General features: G+C 32.8%; 2 protein-coding genes and 1 long non-coding RNA gene across 3 annotated transcripts; 2 read left to right on the forward strand and 1 right to left on the reverse strand.

The window, feature by feature from the left end:
* Positions 1-733: 733 nt before the first annotated feature.
* LOC147935886 (insulin-like growth factor binding protein) lies at positions 734-1,780 on the reverse strand. Its single transcript, XM_087470506.1, has one exon. It carries the CDS (start codon positions 1,676-1,678, stop codon positions 914-916), a length of 765 nt encoding a protein of 254 aa, XP_087326632.1. The 5' UTR covers positions 1,679-1,780; the 3' UTR covers positions 734-913.
* Positions 1,781-4,736: 2,956 nt separating this feature from the next.
* LOC104717995 (glutamate--cysteine ligase, chloroplastic) lies at positions 4,737-8,901 on the forward strand. The gene is made up of 16 exons (XM_010435641.3): positions 4,737-5,016; positions 5,382-5,735; positions 5,907-6,057; positions 6,228-6,335; positions 6,417-6,509; positions 6,683-6,766; positions 6,883-6,951; positions 7,043-7,113; positions 7,194-7,262; positions 7,457-7,550; positions 7,676-7,765; positions 7,853-7,933; positions 8,030-8,122; positions 8,208-8,288; positions 8,401-8,470; positions 8,563-8,901. Exons 2-16 carry the CDS (start codon positions 5,389-5,391, stop codon positions 8,649-8,651), a joined length of 1,590 nt encoding a protein of 529 aa, XP_010433943.1. The 5' UTR covers positions 4,737-5,016; positions 5,382-5,388; the 3' UTR covers positions 8,652-8,901.
* Positions 8,902-15,139: 6,238 nt separating this feature from the next.
* LOC104717994 (uncharacterized) lies at positions 15,140-15,892 on the forward strand. Its single transcript, XR_756333.2, has 3 exons — positions 15,140-15,262; positions 15,460-15,484; positions 15,575-15,892. It is a non-coding gene; the product is annotated as an uncharacterized LOC104717994 (long non-coding RNA).
* Positions 15,893-17,824: the final 1,932 nt, after the last annotated feature.

Here is a 17,824-nt window from a genome sequence, read left to right on the forward strand (position 1 = left end):
TTCAAAAGAAAATTCTCACGTTTCTAGGGTTTGTGAGAGTTGGTGACTTTAAAAGGTTAAAAACTGTCTTCAAAGTTTCTGAATCTCAAAGTTTGGTGGTGTTAGTTAGAAGTTTTGGATATGTGAAATACATATTTGGGTTTGATTTTTCACTGAAATCTTCAACTTTGCCATTCAAAATCGTGTGTTAAAATGTTCAAGAATTTATTCAACGTACAAGTTAGATTTTCTTCACTTAATTTAGAGCTTCAAATTATTTAACTTTAGGTTCCGTTGGACATCTTATTATGGATTTTCAATAATCAAACATTAATAAAAAGTAATTGTTGAGAACAAGCTTGAGCAAGATGAGAGGGTAAATCACCCCCGGTTTAATCAAGATCCTTAACTTTTTTTACCAAAAAAAAAAGATGAGACGGGATAAACTAAAGAAGTAAAAAATTATGTAGTGAATGGTTAAGAGTGTCTCGGTACATTTACAAGTCAGTGAATATATTAAGTGGTTTAGCTTAAACGTATTCTTATCCACTGAACAAACTCCAACCATGTAATTAGCCACTAATCAGAATCACTTTTAATAAATAAATAAATAAAAACTTTATTGTTCCACAATGTAAGTTTTCTTTTCTTTCTCAACATGCATCGTTTGTATATGGAATTTTTTAGAAAAGAAAGATAGAGAATCCCCGATCTCATTGGTACACAAATAACATCTAGCTGGAATCAAAGACGATTGAGGTTCAAAGGAAAATATTGGATGAAAATTCTCAACAAAGCTGATAATTATAATGTTTATGATAGAACACAGAATTAATAATCAGAATTCAGAAAAATACTCCAGAAAATAAAAGATAAGATCTAAATCTTAGACCAGTCATTGTTGTCTCTTTGGTTTAATTTACTTTAGTCTTGCTTATGGTTCTGCGGACATGGTTCCTTCACGAGCATCTTCGCTATCAGCTGAAATATTTGGTTCTGGTGATCGAGCTCTAATGAGAAGAGCTTTGTAGGGGGCTCTACTCGTACCAGTATTTCCCCTCGGTGTCATGTTTGTACCGGTAGCTTCACGATCCGTTGAATTCACCCTAGCTGGTTCAGGTGACTGGGCTCTTATGAGAAGAGCTTTGTAGGGGACTCTACTCGTACCAGTGTTTCTCTTCGATTCCATCGTTGAACCGGCAGCTTCACGATCCGTTGAATTCACCCTAGCTGGTTCAGGTGACTGGGCTCTTATGAGAAGAGCTTTGTAGGGGGCTCTCCTAGTACCAGTGTTTCTCCTCGATGTCATCTGTGAATTGGTAGCTTCACGATCCATTGAATTCACTCTAGCTGGTTCAGGTGACTGAGCTCTTATGAGAAGAGCTTTGTAGGGGGCTCTACTCGTACCAGTGTTTCTCCTCGATGTCATCTGTGAACCGGTAGCTTCACGATCCGTTGAATTCACTCTAGCTGGTTTAGGTGACTGGGCTCTTATGAGAAGAGCTTTGTAGGGGGCTCTACTCGTACCAGTGTTTCTCCTCGATTCCATCGTTGAACCGGTAGCTTCACGATCCTTTGAATTCACTTTAGCTGCTGGTACAGGTGACTGGGCTCTTATAAGAAGAGCTTTGTAACGCTTCTTGAGATGGGGAGGAGCCCCATATGACGTTATTCTTGACGGCTGACACTTTTCCCTCATTGAACTTGGAAACCTAAAAGAACAAAGGAATCAACAACAAGTGAGAGCGTGAGAAACAATGAAAGATAAAAGATTGTGTATGAGAAATTATAAGTGTCTTGGGATGACTTTATATATACATATAACATTTTATCCTTCACTACAAGAATTTGGGGTATTTACCCCCTTTAAAATGGTTGGTAACGGCTTTAAATTTTGATTTTTCGCGCGAAAAGACGTTGCATTTTTAAATCAAACCGTTTGTTGAGCCGAATTAGAACTCTTAAAAAATTTACATCTATTTAAAAATGTGATGCTATACAATGTCAATAAGTTTTATATAAATTATAGTTCAAAGTACGACTTATTAATTAATTTAATCATATAATTATTTGGAAAAGTAACATATATAGTTCTTTAAATTATTTTACTAGATTTAAATTTAATTGGTAAAAAGTCCTCTACAAAATTGAGGTATTAAGATGTATGTATGTATATATTATGTTTGAAAATATTTTTTTTTACTATACATGTATATGGTATTAAATTTTTAAAACATGGAAATAAGCTTTCTCCATATATAATTGTTTTGTATTTGGTAAAAAATTATTAAATATGATTTTTCCTTTATTTTATTTTAAATAAGGACATTATGTCAACACAGTTCATTGTTATTAGACATTTTTAAAAAAATCATTTTCATCTTGTAATTTATATTAAGAAAAAACTCTCTATATAGTCATTAGTTTTCTATTGTTTCCTTGATATGCTTCTATGACTAGGAAAATAACACTTAACATAAACGAAAAGTTTCAATATTTTCATAATTAAATCACTGAATGAATTTGATTTGTTTTTTCAACTAAAAATTTTACTTTAAATATCATATATATATATATAATATTTTAAAAAAAAGTTTCTACAGTATAAGTAAAACTCATAGACGCATAAATAGGAAAACTAGAAACTTGACTTTATAGGAGGCATTTTTAAATGTAAATTATAAAAGTAAAAAATAAGTTAGAACATTGAACTGTCTTGAGATGGTATTGTCTAGTTAGGAAGAAGTTAATATAATTTGTGTAGATGGACTGATTAAATCTCGGACAAGTTTCGTTTGGAGTTGACTAAATCTCGGACAAGATTGGATATGTCGTTGAAAAAACCCCTTCAAAGGTTAGGAGGCATGGATTTTAATAGTCAGTAGTTGACTTTCGTTGAAACATATATAAGTTGGGCTTGTATATATCATTTGACAGAGATTAATTAACTGGGCCTGCGACTCACTTTTTAATTAGCAAAGTCGATTTGTCTATAGTCATTTTTCAGGTGCTTCGTTATTCTCATGTTAATTGTAACTTTAAATCATTATAGTGCAATTATTTAATGTATGTGTGATCATATTACATACTTTATGCTGAAATTAGGGGGATTTTGATGTGAAATCGGAAGTTTAGGGTAGCTGGTAATAATTGAAAAATATTAAGGTTGTAACCTGTAAGTATAAAGGAAATATCAATTGAAAATTTCGCATCATTTGTATAATTTTCTGACTTCACTCTTGACGGCTATCATTATTTTTAATCTATCTTTTTATTTTGACGGCTATCTTTAATCTTTCTTTTTTTTTCCTTGCTATATATTAATGATGAGATTTCGATTATGTCAAATGTTAATTATCATTTTTAACTTTATGTCCAAAAACAAAACAAAAATGTTATTATTGAAACTTTTTCGAGATAAGAAGTTTCGTTGACGAATGTCAATAGGAATAGGAAGAAACTGTGGAGGTGGGGGTTCCGTTTATGGGTGTGTGAAGAGTAGTAGTAGTGTAACTGTGGAAGTAAGTCATGGCCGCCATATTTGAGTCACGTGTCCACCTACCTTACTTTCTTATTAACATATTCATCCATGTTCCATTCCATATCATTTTTTTTTAGGTTTAAATATCATATTTATTTAAATAATACGATAACATAGAAGTGCACAATTACACTAGTTTTTTTTTTTTCTATGTTTTTGTCGAACGCGAGTTTTGACTTACGTATATGCACACGTAAGGAATTCTGCATCTATTTGGTTATTCCCTAATGGCAGCCATAATTGATATCGAATAAATAAATTACTAAAGCCAAATGTTCTTTTGGTTAGCACATTTTCATAACTTGTAAAGAGTATCGATATGCAAAACACTTATGCATTTTGTAGTAACAGTATCAATAGTTTTATTTGTGTAATCAAAGAATTAAAAAAAAAATAAGAAAATAGCACTATCACCTATGATCAAATTGTTGTTATTTTTTTTGTTTTCCTTTTTTTTTTTTTGGATTTTTAAGATATAACGAAACTGGACCATACTTATTTTTGTGAGATACCATGAAAATGTGATATTTCTCAACACTTGAGAATGAGGTAAATCGTCAAACTAAAATTATATATATATATATATATATCAGGTAAAATTATATATATATCATCTTTTATGATAGAAAAGACAAGTATTTCTAAAAATTAATGAAATGCTCATTTCATCAACAATATATATACACAAAAAGGCAAAGCCTTCGATTATTATAAGTAGGATATCTTCAAATCCATCCCGTATCTATATATATATATTACTAGAACTTTTGAGAGTGATTCATTATCTACCATTAACGTGTTTTCTATTTTATTTTTATTTCATTCATTTGCTGAATATAAAAAGTATTATTTGATTCCACCTACTACAAGAAGTAGCAAATATATATATATGAGGACAATTTTTTGTTCATCACACCAAAGATATTATGTCGACACAATCAGATATGATACTGTTTCATATAATTTCCCATATATTATGGTTATAGGTGTCGGATAAAATTAATTTCGAGTTCATTGTGGTTAGTGACTTAGTGACACACTTTTTCATTAATTTATCTCTTAACTAATTATCGTAAAAGAGTTTATAGTATATAAAAAGAATAGAAATATCATTATACTATAAAGTTAAAACCTCGTTTAGTATTATAATAGAATTTTATAAAACTAATGGGTAAATTTTGTGAATAATGGAAAAGTAAGAGGCAAAAATAGGAAAGAATCACTATGTTCAATTATTTAAAAAAAGACAGCTCAACTCAGCTCCACTGATCGGCTCATGTTCTCACTGTTCCCTTTTTATTTTTGTTTGTTTGCAAATTGCAAATTTTGCATTCAATCATCATCAAAATCTCCTTCCTCATTTCGTTTTCTTGGTTTTGGATATAAAAATGGAGACGCCGATGCGTATTCGCTGAAACAAACAAACAAAAAAAAAGCTTTCTTCTCTTCTCTGTTTTATACGCTCTCTATCGCCAGTTTAGGTTTCACGATTTCAGGTGTGATTCTTCTTCTTCAATAGCCTTATCTTCTTTTTCCCTTTTTTAGCTTTCTCTACCTTTTTTTTCTTTTTCCCAGAATTTTCTTGGTTCGTGATTGATTTGTCCCATGATTTTCAGATTCTTTCGTTATTTGCATGATTTTGATTTCGAATTTGTGCTGATTTTTTTTTTTTTTTTGATGATTTGGTTCTCTTTTTTGTTTCGGTGATCTATATATATGATTGATGGAGTGTTCTTGGGTGATTTATACTTGAGTGATAGTTTGATTGAGTGGAGGAAGCTGCTGATTTCGAATCATATTTTATTGGAACTGGGAAAAATGCGGATGTTTCTGATATCTTTGTGGCTTCTGATTGTTGTAGGGGAACCATGGCGCTCTTGTCTCAAGGAGGAGGTTCATACACTGTGCCAACTGGACCTCTATACTCAAAGAATGGAACTAAAGCAGTTTATGGTGGTGGTACTGTGAGAAATTTGGATGTGTTGAGGATGAAAGAAGGGTTTTTCGGATCCTATACTGGGACTAGGAGTCTAACTACTACCAAATCAATGCTGCTCCGTTCGGATCTTTCTGTTAAGAGGAGCAAGAGAGGGCATCAACTGATTGTTGCGGCTAGCCCTCCTACTGAAGAGGCTGTAGTTGCAACTGAGCCGCTGACTAGAGAGGATCTCATTGCTTATCTTGCCTCTGGATGCAAAACTAAGGACAAATATAGGTATAGTTTGATCCTTGTTTGCTCTGTTAGAGTGTTAGTTATTGTGACATAGCTCTTAGTTTGTGCTCTTCTGTGGCGTTGGTATTGTTTTAAACATATCCAGATTTTTTTTTTTTTCTATTGGAGAAATGTCCCTTTTGTGCTAACTAACTTAACATTCTGAGTTTGCAGAATAGGTACAGAACATGAGAAGTTTGGTTTTGAGGTCAATACTTTGCGCCCTATGAAGTATGATCAAATAGCCGAGCTGCTCAATGGTATTGCTGAAAGATTTGAATGGGAAAAAGTAATGGAAGAGGACAAGATCATTGGTCTCAAGCAGGTCAACATTCCCCTGTGTTTCATCTTTTGAGCCGTTTTATTATTTAAATACATTTCCACTCTGTAGAACATGTTAGCTTGATATACGACACAATGATGCTATATATTATAAGGTCACTTTTTCCCTTTTTGGTTTGCTGTAGATATTTTTTCTGCCATTTTGTTGATCAGGGAAAGCAAAGCATTTCACTGGAACCTGGTGGTCAATTCGAGCTTAGTGGTGCACCTCTTGAGACTTTGCACCAAACTTGTGCTGAAGTCAATTCACATCTTTATCAGGTATACTAATTGATACTAATTATTGCCAATACTCTTACCCTAAAACGTGACATATAACCAACTCTCTATGGATGTCAACAGGTAAAAGCTGTTGCTGAGGAAATGGGAATTGGTTTCTTAGGAATCGGCTTCCAGCCTAAATGGCGTCGAGAGGATATACCCATCATGCCAAAGGTATGAGCCTTTCTCTATTTTTACGATTGAAGAAAGTTCATACATTTTGTTTCATCTTCAGATAAGATTACATGGTTCTCTACATGGCCAGTGTTCGGTTCTTTTTTTTTTATGTGTAATATTTTGCTATGGCAAGTCTGGAAGTAAGATTTGACAAAATATGTTCTGTGCAGGGAAGATACGACATTATGAGAAACTACATGCCGAAAGTTGGTACCCTTGGACTTGATATGATGCTCCGAACCTGTACTGTTCAGGTTAGATGAATACTTTTGACTTAGTGCCTCTTCATAATTTCCTTAAACTAAACTTTCAGCTCTCTTTAATTTTGTGTTAAAACTTATAGAAACTGAATCACATGCAATCTTGACAGGTTAATCTGGATTTCAGCTCAGAAGCTGATATGATCAGGAAGTTTCGTGCTGGTCTTGCAATGCAACCTGTGAGAAGCTCGAGCTCTTTCTGGCATAAGCAGAAACTTTTTATTAACCAGTATGACTGACCATTGCCTGAATATTATCCAAATTCAACAGATAGCAACGGCTCTATTTGCAAATTCCCCTTTTACAGAAGGAAAGCCAAATGGGTTTCTCAGCATGAGAAGGTATCCAGATCCAGTGGTTATTATCCCCAATATATTTATTATTGCTTCCTCCCACGTTATAACTCTGGTCCTTTTGATAGCCAAATATGGACGGACACGGACAAGGACCGCACAGGAATGCTACCGTTTGTTTTTGATGACTCTTTCGGGTGAGTATGAAATTATTTTTTACATGAACGACAATTACATTACATAGTTTAGTTGGTATTATTGATGAGCTATTCAGAAATATATGTGTTATTCTTACGTATGTATGTGTTCAAGACATGAAGATGCTTTGGATCTTTATCTTTCTCATGCAACAGTGTGGCTAAACTTGATTGTACTACTCTCACTGTTATAGGTTTGAGCAGTATGTTGATTACGCACTCGATGTCCCTATGTACTTTGCCTACCGAAACAAGAAATACGTCGACTGTACTGGAATGACATTTCGGGTAGAAATCTACCTTCATCTTTTCTGTTAGATTCTATAAACTCTTTACAGGAAGGAAATGACCAAATGAAATCCATGGGATCTAATTGAGCCATTAATAATCTCATCATTTTCTTCATGCTGCAGCAATTCTTGGCAGGAAAACTTCCCTGTCTCCCTGGTGAACTGCCTTCATACAATGATTGGGAAAATCACCTAACAACAATATTCCCAGAGGTTTATCATCTGCCTCAAGAGTCCATTATTAGCCTGACTACGTTACCTTTTTGATGTTGAACTCTGACAACGTTCCATCATTAATAGGTTCGGTTGAAGAGATACTTGGAGATGAGAGGTGCTGATGGAGGTCCCTGGAGGAGGCTGTGTGCCTTACCAGCTTTCTGGGTAATTACAGCTATTCCTATATATATTGCTTAATGCATGAAGTCGTTTCATTGAACGAAATATCAGCTTTTGTTTTTATTTTATCCACAATGTCAGGTGGGTTTATTATATGATGAGGAAAGTCTCCAAGCTATTCTTGATCTGACAGCTGACTGGACTCCAGCAGAAAGAGAGATGCTGAGGAACAAAGTAAGTACGAGACACACTACACATACATTTTCTTATTCCATAGTTAGAAAACAACCTGTTTATAGCACTACTCGATTTCCAACAGGTTCCAGTAACTGGCTTAAAGACGCCATTTAGAGATGGTTTGTTAAAGCATGTTGCTGAAGATGTCCTGAAACACGCACAGGTGTGTTCTTGTGCACTGTCTTAAGAATCTTCTAGCCAGATTTCTACCCGGTCTGGTCCAGTTCCTAACTGTAAATATATTGGGCTTCTTCCCTTTTTTTCTTCTCCCTTAGGATGGTTTGGAGCGCAGAGGCTACAAGGAAGTCGGTTTCTTGAACGCAGTCACTGAAGTGGTCAGAACAGGTAAATGAAGTTTCCCAATGTATAATTGAATCGCGCATCGACATTTTGTTCGTTAACTTGGTGGTGAGAAAATTTGGTTTCGAAAATGACAGGAGTGACGCCAGCGGAGAAGCTCTTGGAGATGTACAATGGAGAGTGGGGGCAAAGCGTAGATCCCGTGTTCGAGGAACTGCTGTACTAAGAATGGGGCGTGAACAAAATGGTGTCTTAAGAAGCCTTTGGGTGTGTGTTTATGGTATCTGAAGAACTCAAGTCTCAGGAATAAGGTTCTTCTTTGGTTGTAAAATCGGATTTTATGACTGATTTTGTTTGTTTTAGAAATTTCGAAGCCTTGAAAGAAAGTTATGACTCAACGATTTCGGTTTTAGAAATCGTTTTGGAAGTGTGTTGGCATCTTTGAATAAAAATGACCCGTTTTATCTTGTTACAAATTTGTTCACATGTGCGAGTTCTTCCTTGTCACTCCTAACCCCTAGGGCTCCTAACACGTAGAGATGTTGAATCTACCAGACTCGGCGTACATAAAACGTGATTGATTGCAATGGGGACAGTCTCGAAGATAGTGACTGACACGAAGGTACCGACATATAATAAAGTAGACCCTACGAGAGTGAGAAGCAATAATTAATTCTTAGTAGCAAATAATTGCTCGAACGACAACACCAAATTTGTGTTACAATCACATTAAATTTAATGTTTCGTTGTCTCTTATTTTTCACATTAAATTTAAGATTTTTTTGTAGCTTTTAATAATCTAATAGTAAACATTAAGTATTTTATATAACTGAACTGTTAGAAAAATTTTAATATAAAATTATTATCGTGCCAACCCGAAAAAATACTAGATAAACTAATAATAGCTGAGAAAAATTACATCATACTAATTAAATTATTTTTCCAATAAATCTTCAATTTAAGTGTTTAATATAAGCTTTTTGATCTGTGATTTCCTTGTAATTTTTGAAATGAGGCATTTATCATCACCTACCATCTCAACTTCTATGGTTAATAAACAATAATTTACTTATATTACTAAATAAAATATCTCAAACAAAATATTTTTTGTTTGTGTTTATAAACAGTCTCATATCAAATATAGTGGTGTTAATGTGATAACTTTCATAAACACTAAAAAAACAATTTGCCAATCTATTTTTTGTCGTCCTTTTGTCTTGTCATCCCAACAGAGAGGGCCTAATGAATATACCACATTCCTCGCCTCATTCACTTACTTCACTTCTATGTGGGTAAAATTATCAGAAAGGTTATCAACATTATCTCGACACAGAGCAATATGTGTATATACAGGTCAGTATACATATGTGGCATGTGCAGGCTTGTATTATTATTATTATTATTATTATTATTATTATTATTATTATTATTATTATTATTATTATTATTATTATTATTATTATTATTTTATTTTTTTGTTTTTAATTTTTTTTTAATTTTTTTTAGTGCACAGAACACAGGTACAACAAAACCTCCAATAGTTAACTAACTTTGCATACCTTTGTGCTCTCTAGCTCCTCCTCTTTTTCATTCCTAAATTAGACAACTTCAGTTCAGCTAGTCAGGTGACTCTTCTTCATCTTCTTAGCTCTTCATTTATATATGTTCTTTTGTTCTTGTCGCTACATATCAACTCCACTCAATTTTAGAGGAATAGTTTTCCTAATCATCTTTTTGGTTGTTGTCACAATATTACAGATTGTCTAACTGATGTTTTTTTTTCATTTCAAAATATATGCAATATATAATTTAGAAATCCGCCGCTACTTCTTATATTAAAAAAAAAACACTTATCTAATATGAGACAAAGATACATCACCATCCTGCACCTGCCAAAACATCATTCGCCTTCCAAACCAAATTATTGCGATGAGATATAGTACCATCCTGCACCTGCAAAAACATCATTCGCCTTCCAAGAACCGTCAACATAACATCTATATCCCGTGAAAGCTGTGGGCAGCGATGAGCCCGTGCGAGGCCCGGACGATGGACGCATAGGGATTGAGGGAATCTCTTCCCCTTCGACCTCCGCCTGAGCCTTCTACCAAGTCAATGCCTCGTCTTCCGCCACCCAAACGACCTCATCCGGGCGTTCAGGAAGGTTCTCGAAAACACGAGCATTCCAAGCCTTCCAAATATACCACATCAGCCAGGGAAAAATGGAAACCTGTGAACCCGGACCTTTAGGGTCTAGAAAATGATCGACATTAGCGTACACAGAACCCGTCGGGAAAAGATGTGGCCCTACTGGTACATGGGCTAACGCCCGGACCTGTCGGGCCGGGGGACACAAAAATATGGCATGATTGATATCCTCCTCCTCCATCCCACACCATGTACAAACAACATCGCAGCTCACCCCCCCCCCCCCCCCCCCGACGATGCAAGTTAGCCGATACCAAAATACAACCCGATAATACTTGCCACATAAAGTGCTGGAGTTTTGGTGGACAATGTACCTGCCAAACCCAAGCCAGGAGAGGAGAAATCGCCGGCCCAGAGCCCAATGCCCGAAAAGAGCCTTGGACACCCAATCGTTCCGTCTCTTACCCAGATTTGACCGTATATTTCCCAGTTTTAGTAAAATGCCATCCTAAAGAATCATCCTTGGGGCAACGACTTAGAGGTATTGCCTCTATCAGAGCAACATCCACATGATCAAAATGCTGAGTGAGCAAATCCTTACGCCAAGAATTCATTTGACGATCAATGAAATGGGGTAACCGGAGAGTTGGGTCCTTAAAAGGACCGTTACTTAAGGCTGGTCTTGGGAATTGAGCTGGAACCCAAGGATCCCTCCATATAGAAATTGAGGTCCCTGAGCCAACCCGTTTAATAAGCCCTTTGGTCACCAGAGAGCGAGCAGATACGATACTCCTCCACCCATATGAGGGTGAATAAGATCGTATTGGATCCATAGGATCTGTATTCCGATAATACCTACTTTTAAAAACCCTGGCAAACAGGGAGTCTGGATAATCTATCAGTCTCCACAACTGCTTAGCCAACAAAGCCGTGTTGAAATCATGAACACTCTTGAAACCCAGACCACCCAAGCAACAAAGCCTCTCCCAAGCAATCCAATGCATACCCCCTGACTGTCCATTTGTACTCCACCAGAAATTTGCCACTGCACTAGTCAGTTTAGAAGTGATAGTCATTGGCAAACGATAGCAAGACATCACAAAAGTCGGGACAGCCGTCGGGACAGACTTAATCATCACCTCTTTCCCCCCTTTTGAGAGTAACCACACGGACCAGCCGGTCGTGCGACTCTGCAAGCGATCTCTAACAAAAGAAAAAACCTTTGTCTTTGACCCCCCCAAATTCTCTGGGAGTCCTAGATAAGAACCCATACCGCCCTGATTGGTGATCCCTAGAACCCCCTGGATTTCCGTCTTGACTACCGCATCGACCGTGTGACCAAACTGAATCGAAGATTTTCCAAAATTAATTTGCTGACCCGTGACCGCTTTATACTGCCGTAAGATATCTAAAATCACCCTGCATTGATCCTTATCAACCTTGCAGAAAAAAGACTATCATCTGCAAATAACAAGTGGGTAATTGGCGGACACTTGTTTACCACCTTAATACCGGTAATCCGCTTATCTGCCTCCGCTTTCCGTACCTTTGCAATAAGGACCTCTGTACATAGAATGAACAAATAAGGGGACAACGGATCCCCCTGTCGCAATCCCCGCTCCGGCAATATTAAACCATTAGGTTGTCCATTGAGGAGAACCCTATACTCCACCGAAGAGACACAAAACATGATCCAAGAGATCCATCGATCTGCAAAACCCATTTTTCGAAGCAAAGCCTCAAGAAAGCCCCATTCAACCCTATCATACGCTTTGCTCATATCCGTTTTGATGGCCATAAATTTTCCTTTACACGACTTATTCGTCCGCAACCCATGAAACATCTCCTGAGTGATCAAAATGTTGTCCGAGTTCAAATGACCCGGAACAAAAGCCGACTGATCCGGTATAACTTAATAATCCGGTAAATTACTTTGGATCCACCAATATTACTAAAATATTGTCCAAACGAACCAAATGATCTAGATGGAGGAGGAGCTTGTTGGTTTTGTTGTTGATTATTCTGCTTTTGTATAATCCTTGCTTGTTCAGCCTCAAAATATCCACGAACATTTGGATGTAGAGTATCCAAGTCACAAAGTAAAATTTTGTTTTCTTCTTTTAGCTCTTTTAAAGCATAATTTTTACATAATTTGCATAATATGATAATCGAGGATGAACGTGATCTCGATGCACCGATTGAAGTTGAAAGAGAAGTTCCACCTCCAGCGGTCCAAATAGCAGAAAATGATGACATTCGTTTCCAGGGGTGTCTCGGTCGATTTAGAAAAATAAAAATAAAGAAACTCATTTTTCACTTCGAAATGCATTAATTGATCATTTGTGGAAAAAATATAGTAATGCAGATGGTTAAAAATCTAGTATATTTTATAATTTTTGTATGATGTGATGCTCTTTATAATAATAAATATTTAATTTAAATAAAAAATAATAATTTTATGAAAGTGTTACAAATTTAAAGTAAAATAGGTTAGTTTGCAATTTTTATAAATAAAAGGTATTAATTATAAAATAAAATAAAAAGAATATTTTTAGAATATTTTTTTTAGAGGAAAAAGTAGAAAAAACCATTGGAGCAAATAGAGGAAAACCATTAGAGATGGTTAGAACCGGTTTTTTTTTGTTTCTTGGTCAACTGAAAATTAACTAATTTTCTTGAAAGAACAGTTAATACTTTGTCTTAATTAACTGAAAATAAGCTAATTATATTGTTAAAACAGGGGTTACGCCTGCAGAGAAGCTCTTGGGAGTTGTACAATGGAGATTGGGGACAAAACATAGATCTTGTGTTCCGGGGACTGCAGTACTAGAAAATGAACTATGACCACAATAGCAATAAAAGAACGTTCAAAAGCTCAATTGGAGTCGATAGTTAATTATTTAATAATATAAATAAACTCTCATGTCATTTGAAAAATAAACTTGTCGTTGGTGGGTGAAGCCGGGGCAATGGTAATTTCGGTCGAATAAAATATTGTTGTAATTCATGGAAAACTATTGTTGTGAATCTTGTGATTGTTTGGTAAAGAAACATTGTTGTACTTTAATCAATTTATTTAAAAGTTCCCTTAATTAATCACATAGTTGATCAAGTTACTTACAAATTATGGTCCACAACTTACACAAAGTTGACTATTGCTTACATAGCTGTCCCTCATGATCTCCGTATATATATATTGCAAGGAGAGCGTCTTCATCGTGGAACATGTTGAACATGAAAAACTGTTTGTCGTGGATCTTAATGTTACAAAAAGATCTGCATCATACAAAATTGTTTATTGAGGCTATTTATTACTTTCTTCCTATTATAATATAGGATATTTAAAATATCATATTTTAGAGAATTTTTAATTTTATAATATAAGATATGTTCAATTTTCTAAATAATTTTTAGATTAATTTTATTTTTTTATTATTTATTTTATACAATTTTGTTTATTAATTGGTTATACTTTTTAAAAGTAAATATTTCTTATTATGTTTGTTTTTGTTTTTGGTTAAAACATCTATATTTGAAACTGTAAATGTTGCATGTAGTTAAAAATTATTATTAATAAGTTTATATCAAATAAATGTTATCTATATTAATATTTTTGAAGTACATTTTGGTTTATGCCCTTTAAGTTTTACTTATTTACTATGTTTTATTTACAACATTAACCCCTAACGATTTTCCTAAAATAACATTTCGTAGAAATTCAATTAATGGAACTATTTAAATCGACGTAATTTGATACGTTTATTGCCATAAATAGCTTGAAAAATGACAACATCTTTACATTTTGATTTTTCCTAAAACAACTCTACACATTAAATTTTTAATTCCATAAAAATCTCCAAACCTATTTTAATAGATCTTTAGAGCCCGTATGATCTTTTAAATTTAAATGACACATCCAAATTTGAGTAACAAATGATTACAATTTTGGGTTCTACCCTTTTAGTTTTGTTTATTTAAAATTTTATTTACAAAATTGATCTCTACATATTTGCAAAAAATCAATAAGTAAAATATGGAAAATCAAATTCGATTATTTCCTAAATTATTTATGCCGTCAATTTTTATTTTCCTTTTAAATTAAAAGATTTGAATATTTTAGATTTCAAAATGGAAATAATAATATTTTACACATTCAATGTCGATATTTTTAATATTATATATTAATATTCACTAACTGATTTTATCTTTTACATAAACCATATTATTCTCTCAAGATTGTGATTTCTTAATATGGAAAAACTTTTAATCGAAAACTTAGATTTGGTATATAATAATGTTGAACAGAATCCTAAAATATATCAAATAAAAACTAACTAAAACACACACGACTATTTAATTTTATATTCCTTATGTAAATATTAATTCTTTTAAATTTTTTAATAATAAGTATCATATTTTGAAAGATCTTTTTGCTTGCTCAACAATATTTACTTGATTTGATATAACATCTAATTTTATCATCACCAATAACACTATAAATAACCTATGAACGTCAATGTACCAAATAACTTCATTCGTACTTGGCTATTTTTTTCCTTCCCAACTCTTATTTGCTAAAAAATGATAGATTTTTTCATAATCTGCATCACTAATATACATTTCTTAATTGTTTTTTTTGCAGCTCAATTGTAATCATGGCAATAAGAGTGAGATCGGTGCATGAAAAAAGTATTTTTTTTTTAATTTATTTATCAAAACTACTTTTTTTTTTTTTTTTTATCTTTGCTGTTTAGTTTTTGTCCTTCTAAATAACTGATTTTCTTTAGAAAGGTCCATTGGAGAATCAGTTTTAATCTACTTAAACTATTTCTGTTACAAATACAAAACTTTAAATTTGCTAATATCATCCTTTTCTTTTGACACAGAAGCATTGAGATCTCGGTTGTAAATGTAAGTTTTATTCTCACTAACGTTTTCATTTGCAATTAAGTTATTAAACATAAGTGAAGTTTTCTTATATCACTTTTTAAATTGAATCAGGGTGTAGCTCACTGTAACAACCTTACAAAGTCAATAAGAAACGATGGAGGAGTAAGAAGTGTATTAGATTCTTATTGGTGCATTAAAAAAAATTGTACTAATACATGGTCAAAAGTTATTATGTTGATGCTTCTATGTTAAATTTTCTTTTTTGAATTTTTTTTTCAGTCGGCGGATGTTTTAAAGGGATCCACTTTCCCTTTCATATTTAGTTAAGCGTATTTTATAATAATTATTTCCATATGTTTATATACTCTTTAATGTTAAAAAATTGTACATTGAGTTTTGCAGTTTTTAATTGATTTTTTTTTTGTTTTATGGTTTTTAGTTTTTATTTTTGGTGTAGATTACAGTTCTTGCAAAATAACCTTGAATGGTATTTGTTTAGTTTTTGATTTTTATCAATAATTCTTCTTAAGAAACGTTTTTTGAAGTCTTTTTACTTTATTTTTTTTCTTTTTGTTTTGTGTTTAAGAATTGACTAAAATAATGATAATAATTTTTTTATAAAATGTCACATTAAATAGTTGAAAACCCCCATATAATTTGGTTAATTTTTTTTTTAGGAATTACCAAAAAATAAAATTCTCATTAACTAAATATATTGTCATGAAAAAATTATAGACTATATAAATATGCTAATTTGGTAAAACAATTAACATAATTAAACTTGATAAAGAAAACTTATTTTGATTTTGGTGAGATGGGTTGGCATTAGTCCCTTAGAGAAAGTTAAGTGGAATTGTTTTTTTTTTAAATACTTTTAGATGTGTAGCAGGAGATAAATGTATTACTAGACTATACATATACCACGGGTTAAAATCTTGAAAATACTACAAAAATCCTATACTTTGGATACTTATATCAAATATTTTTAAAATTTTATATTTTTAAAACTACAAGAGTAAATCCAATAAATATTCACAACTTTACAATCTAAAAATTAATAAAACAATAATAAAATAACAAGTAAATACAACATAAATTTTAAATTTTTAAAATTAAAAATATTGTTCTGCGATACACGATGTCAACAACAAAAAAAAGTAATAAATATTTTTCTCTGTTTGAACTTTGAATTATCCTCATCCAGATCTGCCAAAGCTATTAAATTTTATTTGATTCTAAAAAAACATATAATTTGTAACCGGTAGAGTGGTATTTGGTATTATGATACATATAAATTATTTTGATCCCTGGTGTAAAAGGATATACGGGTCCGTCTAGGGTCAGAAACTCCTTGATAATTAAAAATATATATATGTTACATTACATAGCTCAGTTGTCGGCCATATGACATTTGAAGCCAATTCCACCAATATTAGTAAAATATGTACTAACTAGAAAGTCTCCTACAATGTTGAATTGGTTTGGTCTTTTTTTTTTATTAACTGGAATTATATTAAGATGGTTGTTACTTTTTACAGATAAAAGAATTGGTTTGGTCCAGAAACCTTTCAAGTAACCCGAGATTTTTAAAATTTAATGACTCATCAACAGCGATGCAAGTGTCAGTAAAATACGACATCGGACCAAACCAATTTGTATTATTATTTTGATAAATATCTAATGTGTTGTTAATTGCTTGTTACTCATATTACAACGTGGGATAAATTTAATGTCAACGGGGGCCAATTAATAATAATGATGTCTTATTTCTTTTTTTTTTTCCTTTTTTAGTAACCATGTGGTGTCTTAATTAATAATTTCTGGGCAAAATCCTCAGAAAGATAATCAACATTATTTGAACACAAGCATATATATATATATATATATATATATATGTGCATAGAGGTACTTACAGAACCACCACTAAGCTTCCTCCTCTTATTCAGCCCTAAATTTGACAATTTCAGGTGATTCTTTTTCGTCTTCTTATATCTTCATTTATGTTTTCTTGTTATTGTCGCTACATCATTTCCATTTTTTTTCTTTTACATTATCTCAACTTAATTTTGGAGGAGTACATTTCCTAACCATTTACGTTGTTGTCACAATAATACAGATTTTCTAAAGGATGTTTTTCTTTTTATTTTATTTTTGTCAAAGGATGTAGGATGTTTTTTTTTTACATTTCAAAATATATGTTGGATATAGTAAAATTTCTATAAATTAATACTCGGTAATGTAATAATCTTTATAAATTAATAAATATTTCTGGTCTCAAGTTGAGTCAATATAATTTTGGACACAATTCAATAATAAAATAATAGTTATTTTTAAAATACTTTTAAATATATGGTTCCATCA

This window comes from Camelina sativa, chromosome 10, assembly GCF_030686135.1.
Source record: "Camelina sativa cultivar CO46 ecotype springtype chromosome 10, ASM3068613v1".
NCBI lineage: Eukaryota > Viridiplantae > Streptophyta > Magnoliopsida > Brassicales > Brassicaceae > Camelina > Camelina sativa.

Excerpts from the sequence above, each read along its gene's own strand:
- LOC104717995 (XM_010435641.3), top strand. The coding sequence starts at position 5,389 with ATGGCGCTCTTGTCTCAAGGAGGAGGTTCATACACTGTGCCAACTGGA. Across the intron at positions 6,952-7,042 it reads CTGGTCTTGCAATGCAACCT|ATAGCAACGGCTCTATTTGC; the intron begins GTGAGAAGCTCG and ends CAAATTCAACAG. Across the intron at positions 8,471-8,562 it reads CACTGAAGTGGTCAGAACAG|GAGTGACGCCAGCGGAGAAG; the intron begins GTAAATGAAGTT and ends CGAAAATGACAG.
- LOC147935886 (XM_087470506.1), bottom strand. The coding sequence starts at position 1,678 with ATGAGGGAAAAGTGTCAGCCGTCAAGAATAACGTCATATGGGGCTCCT.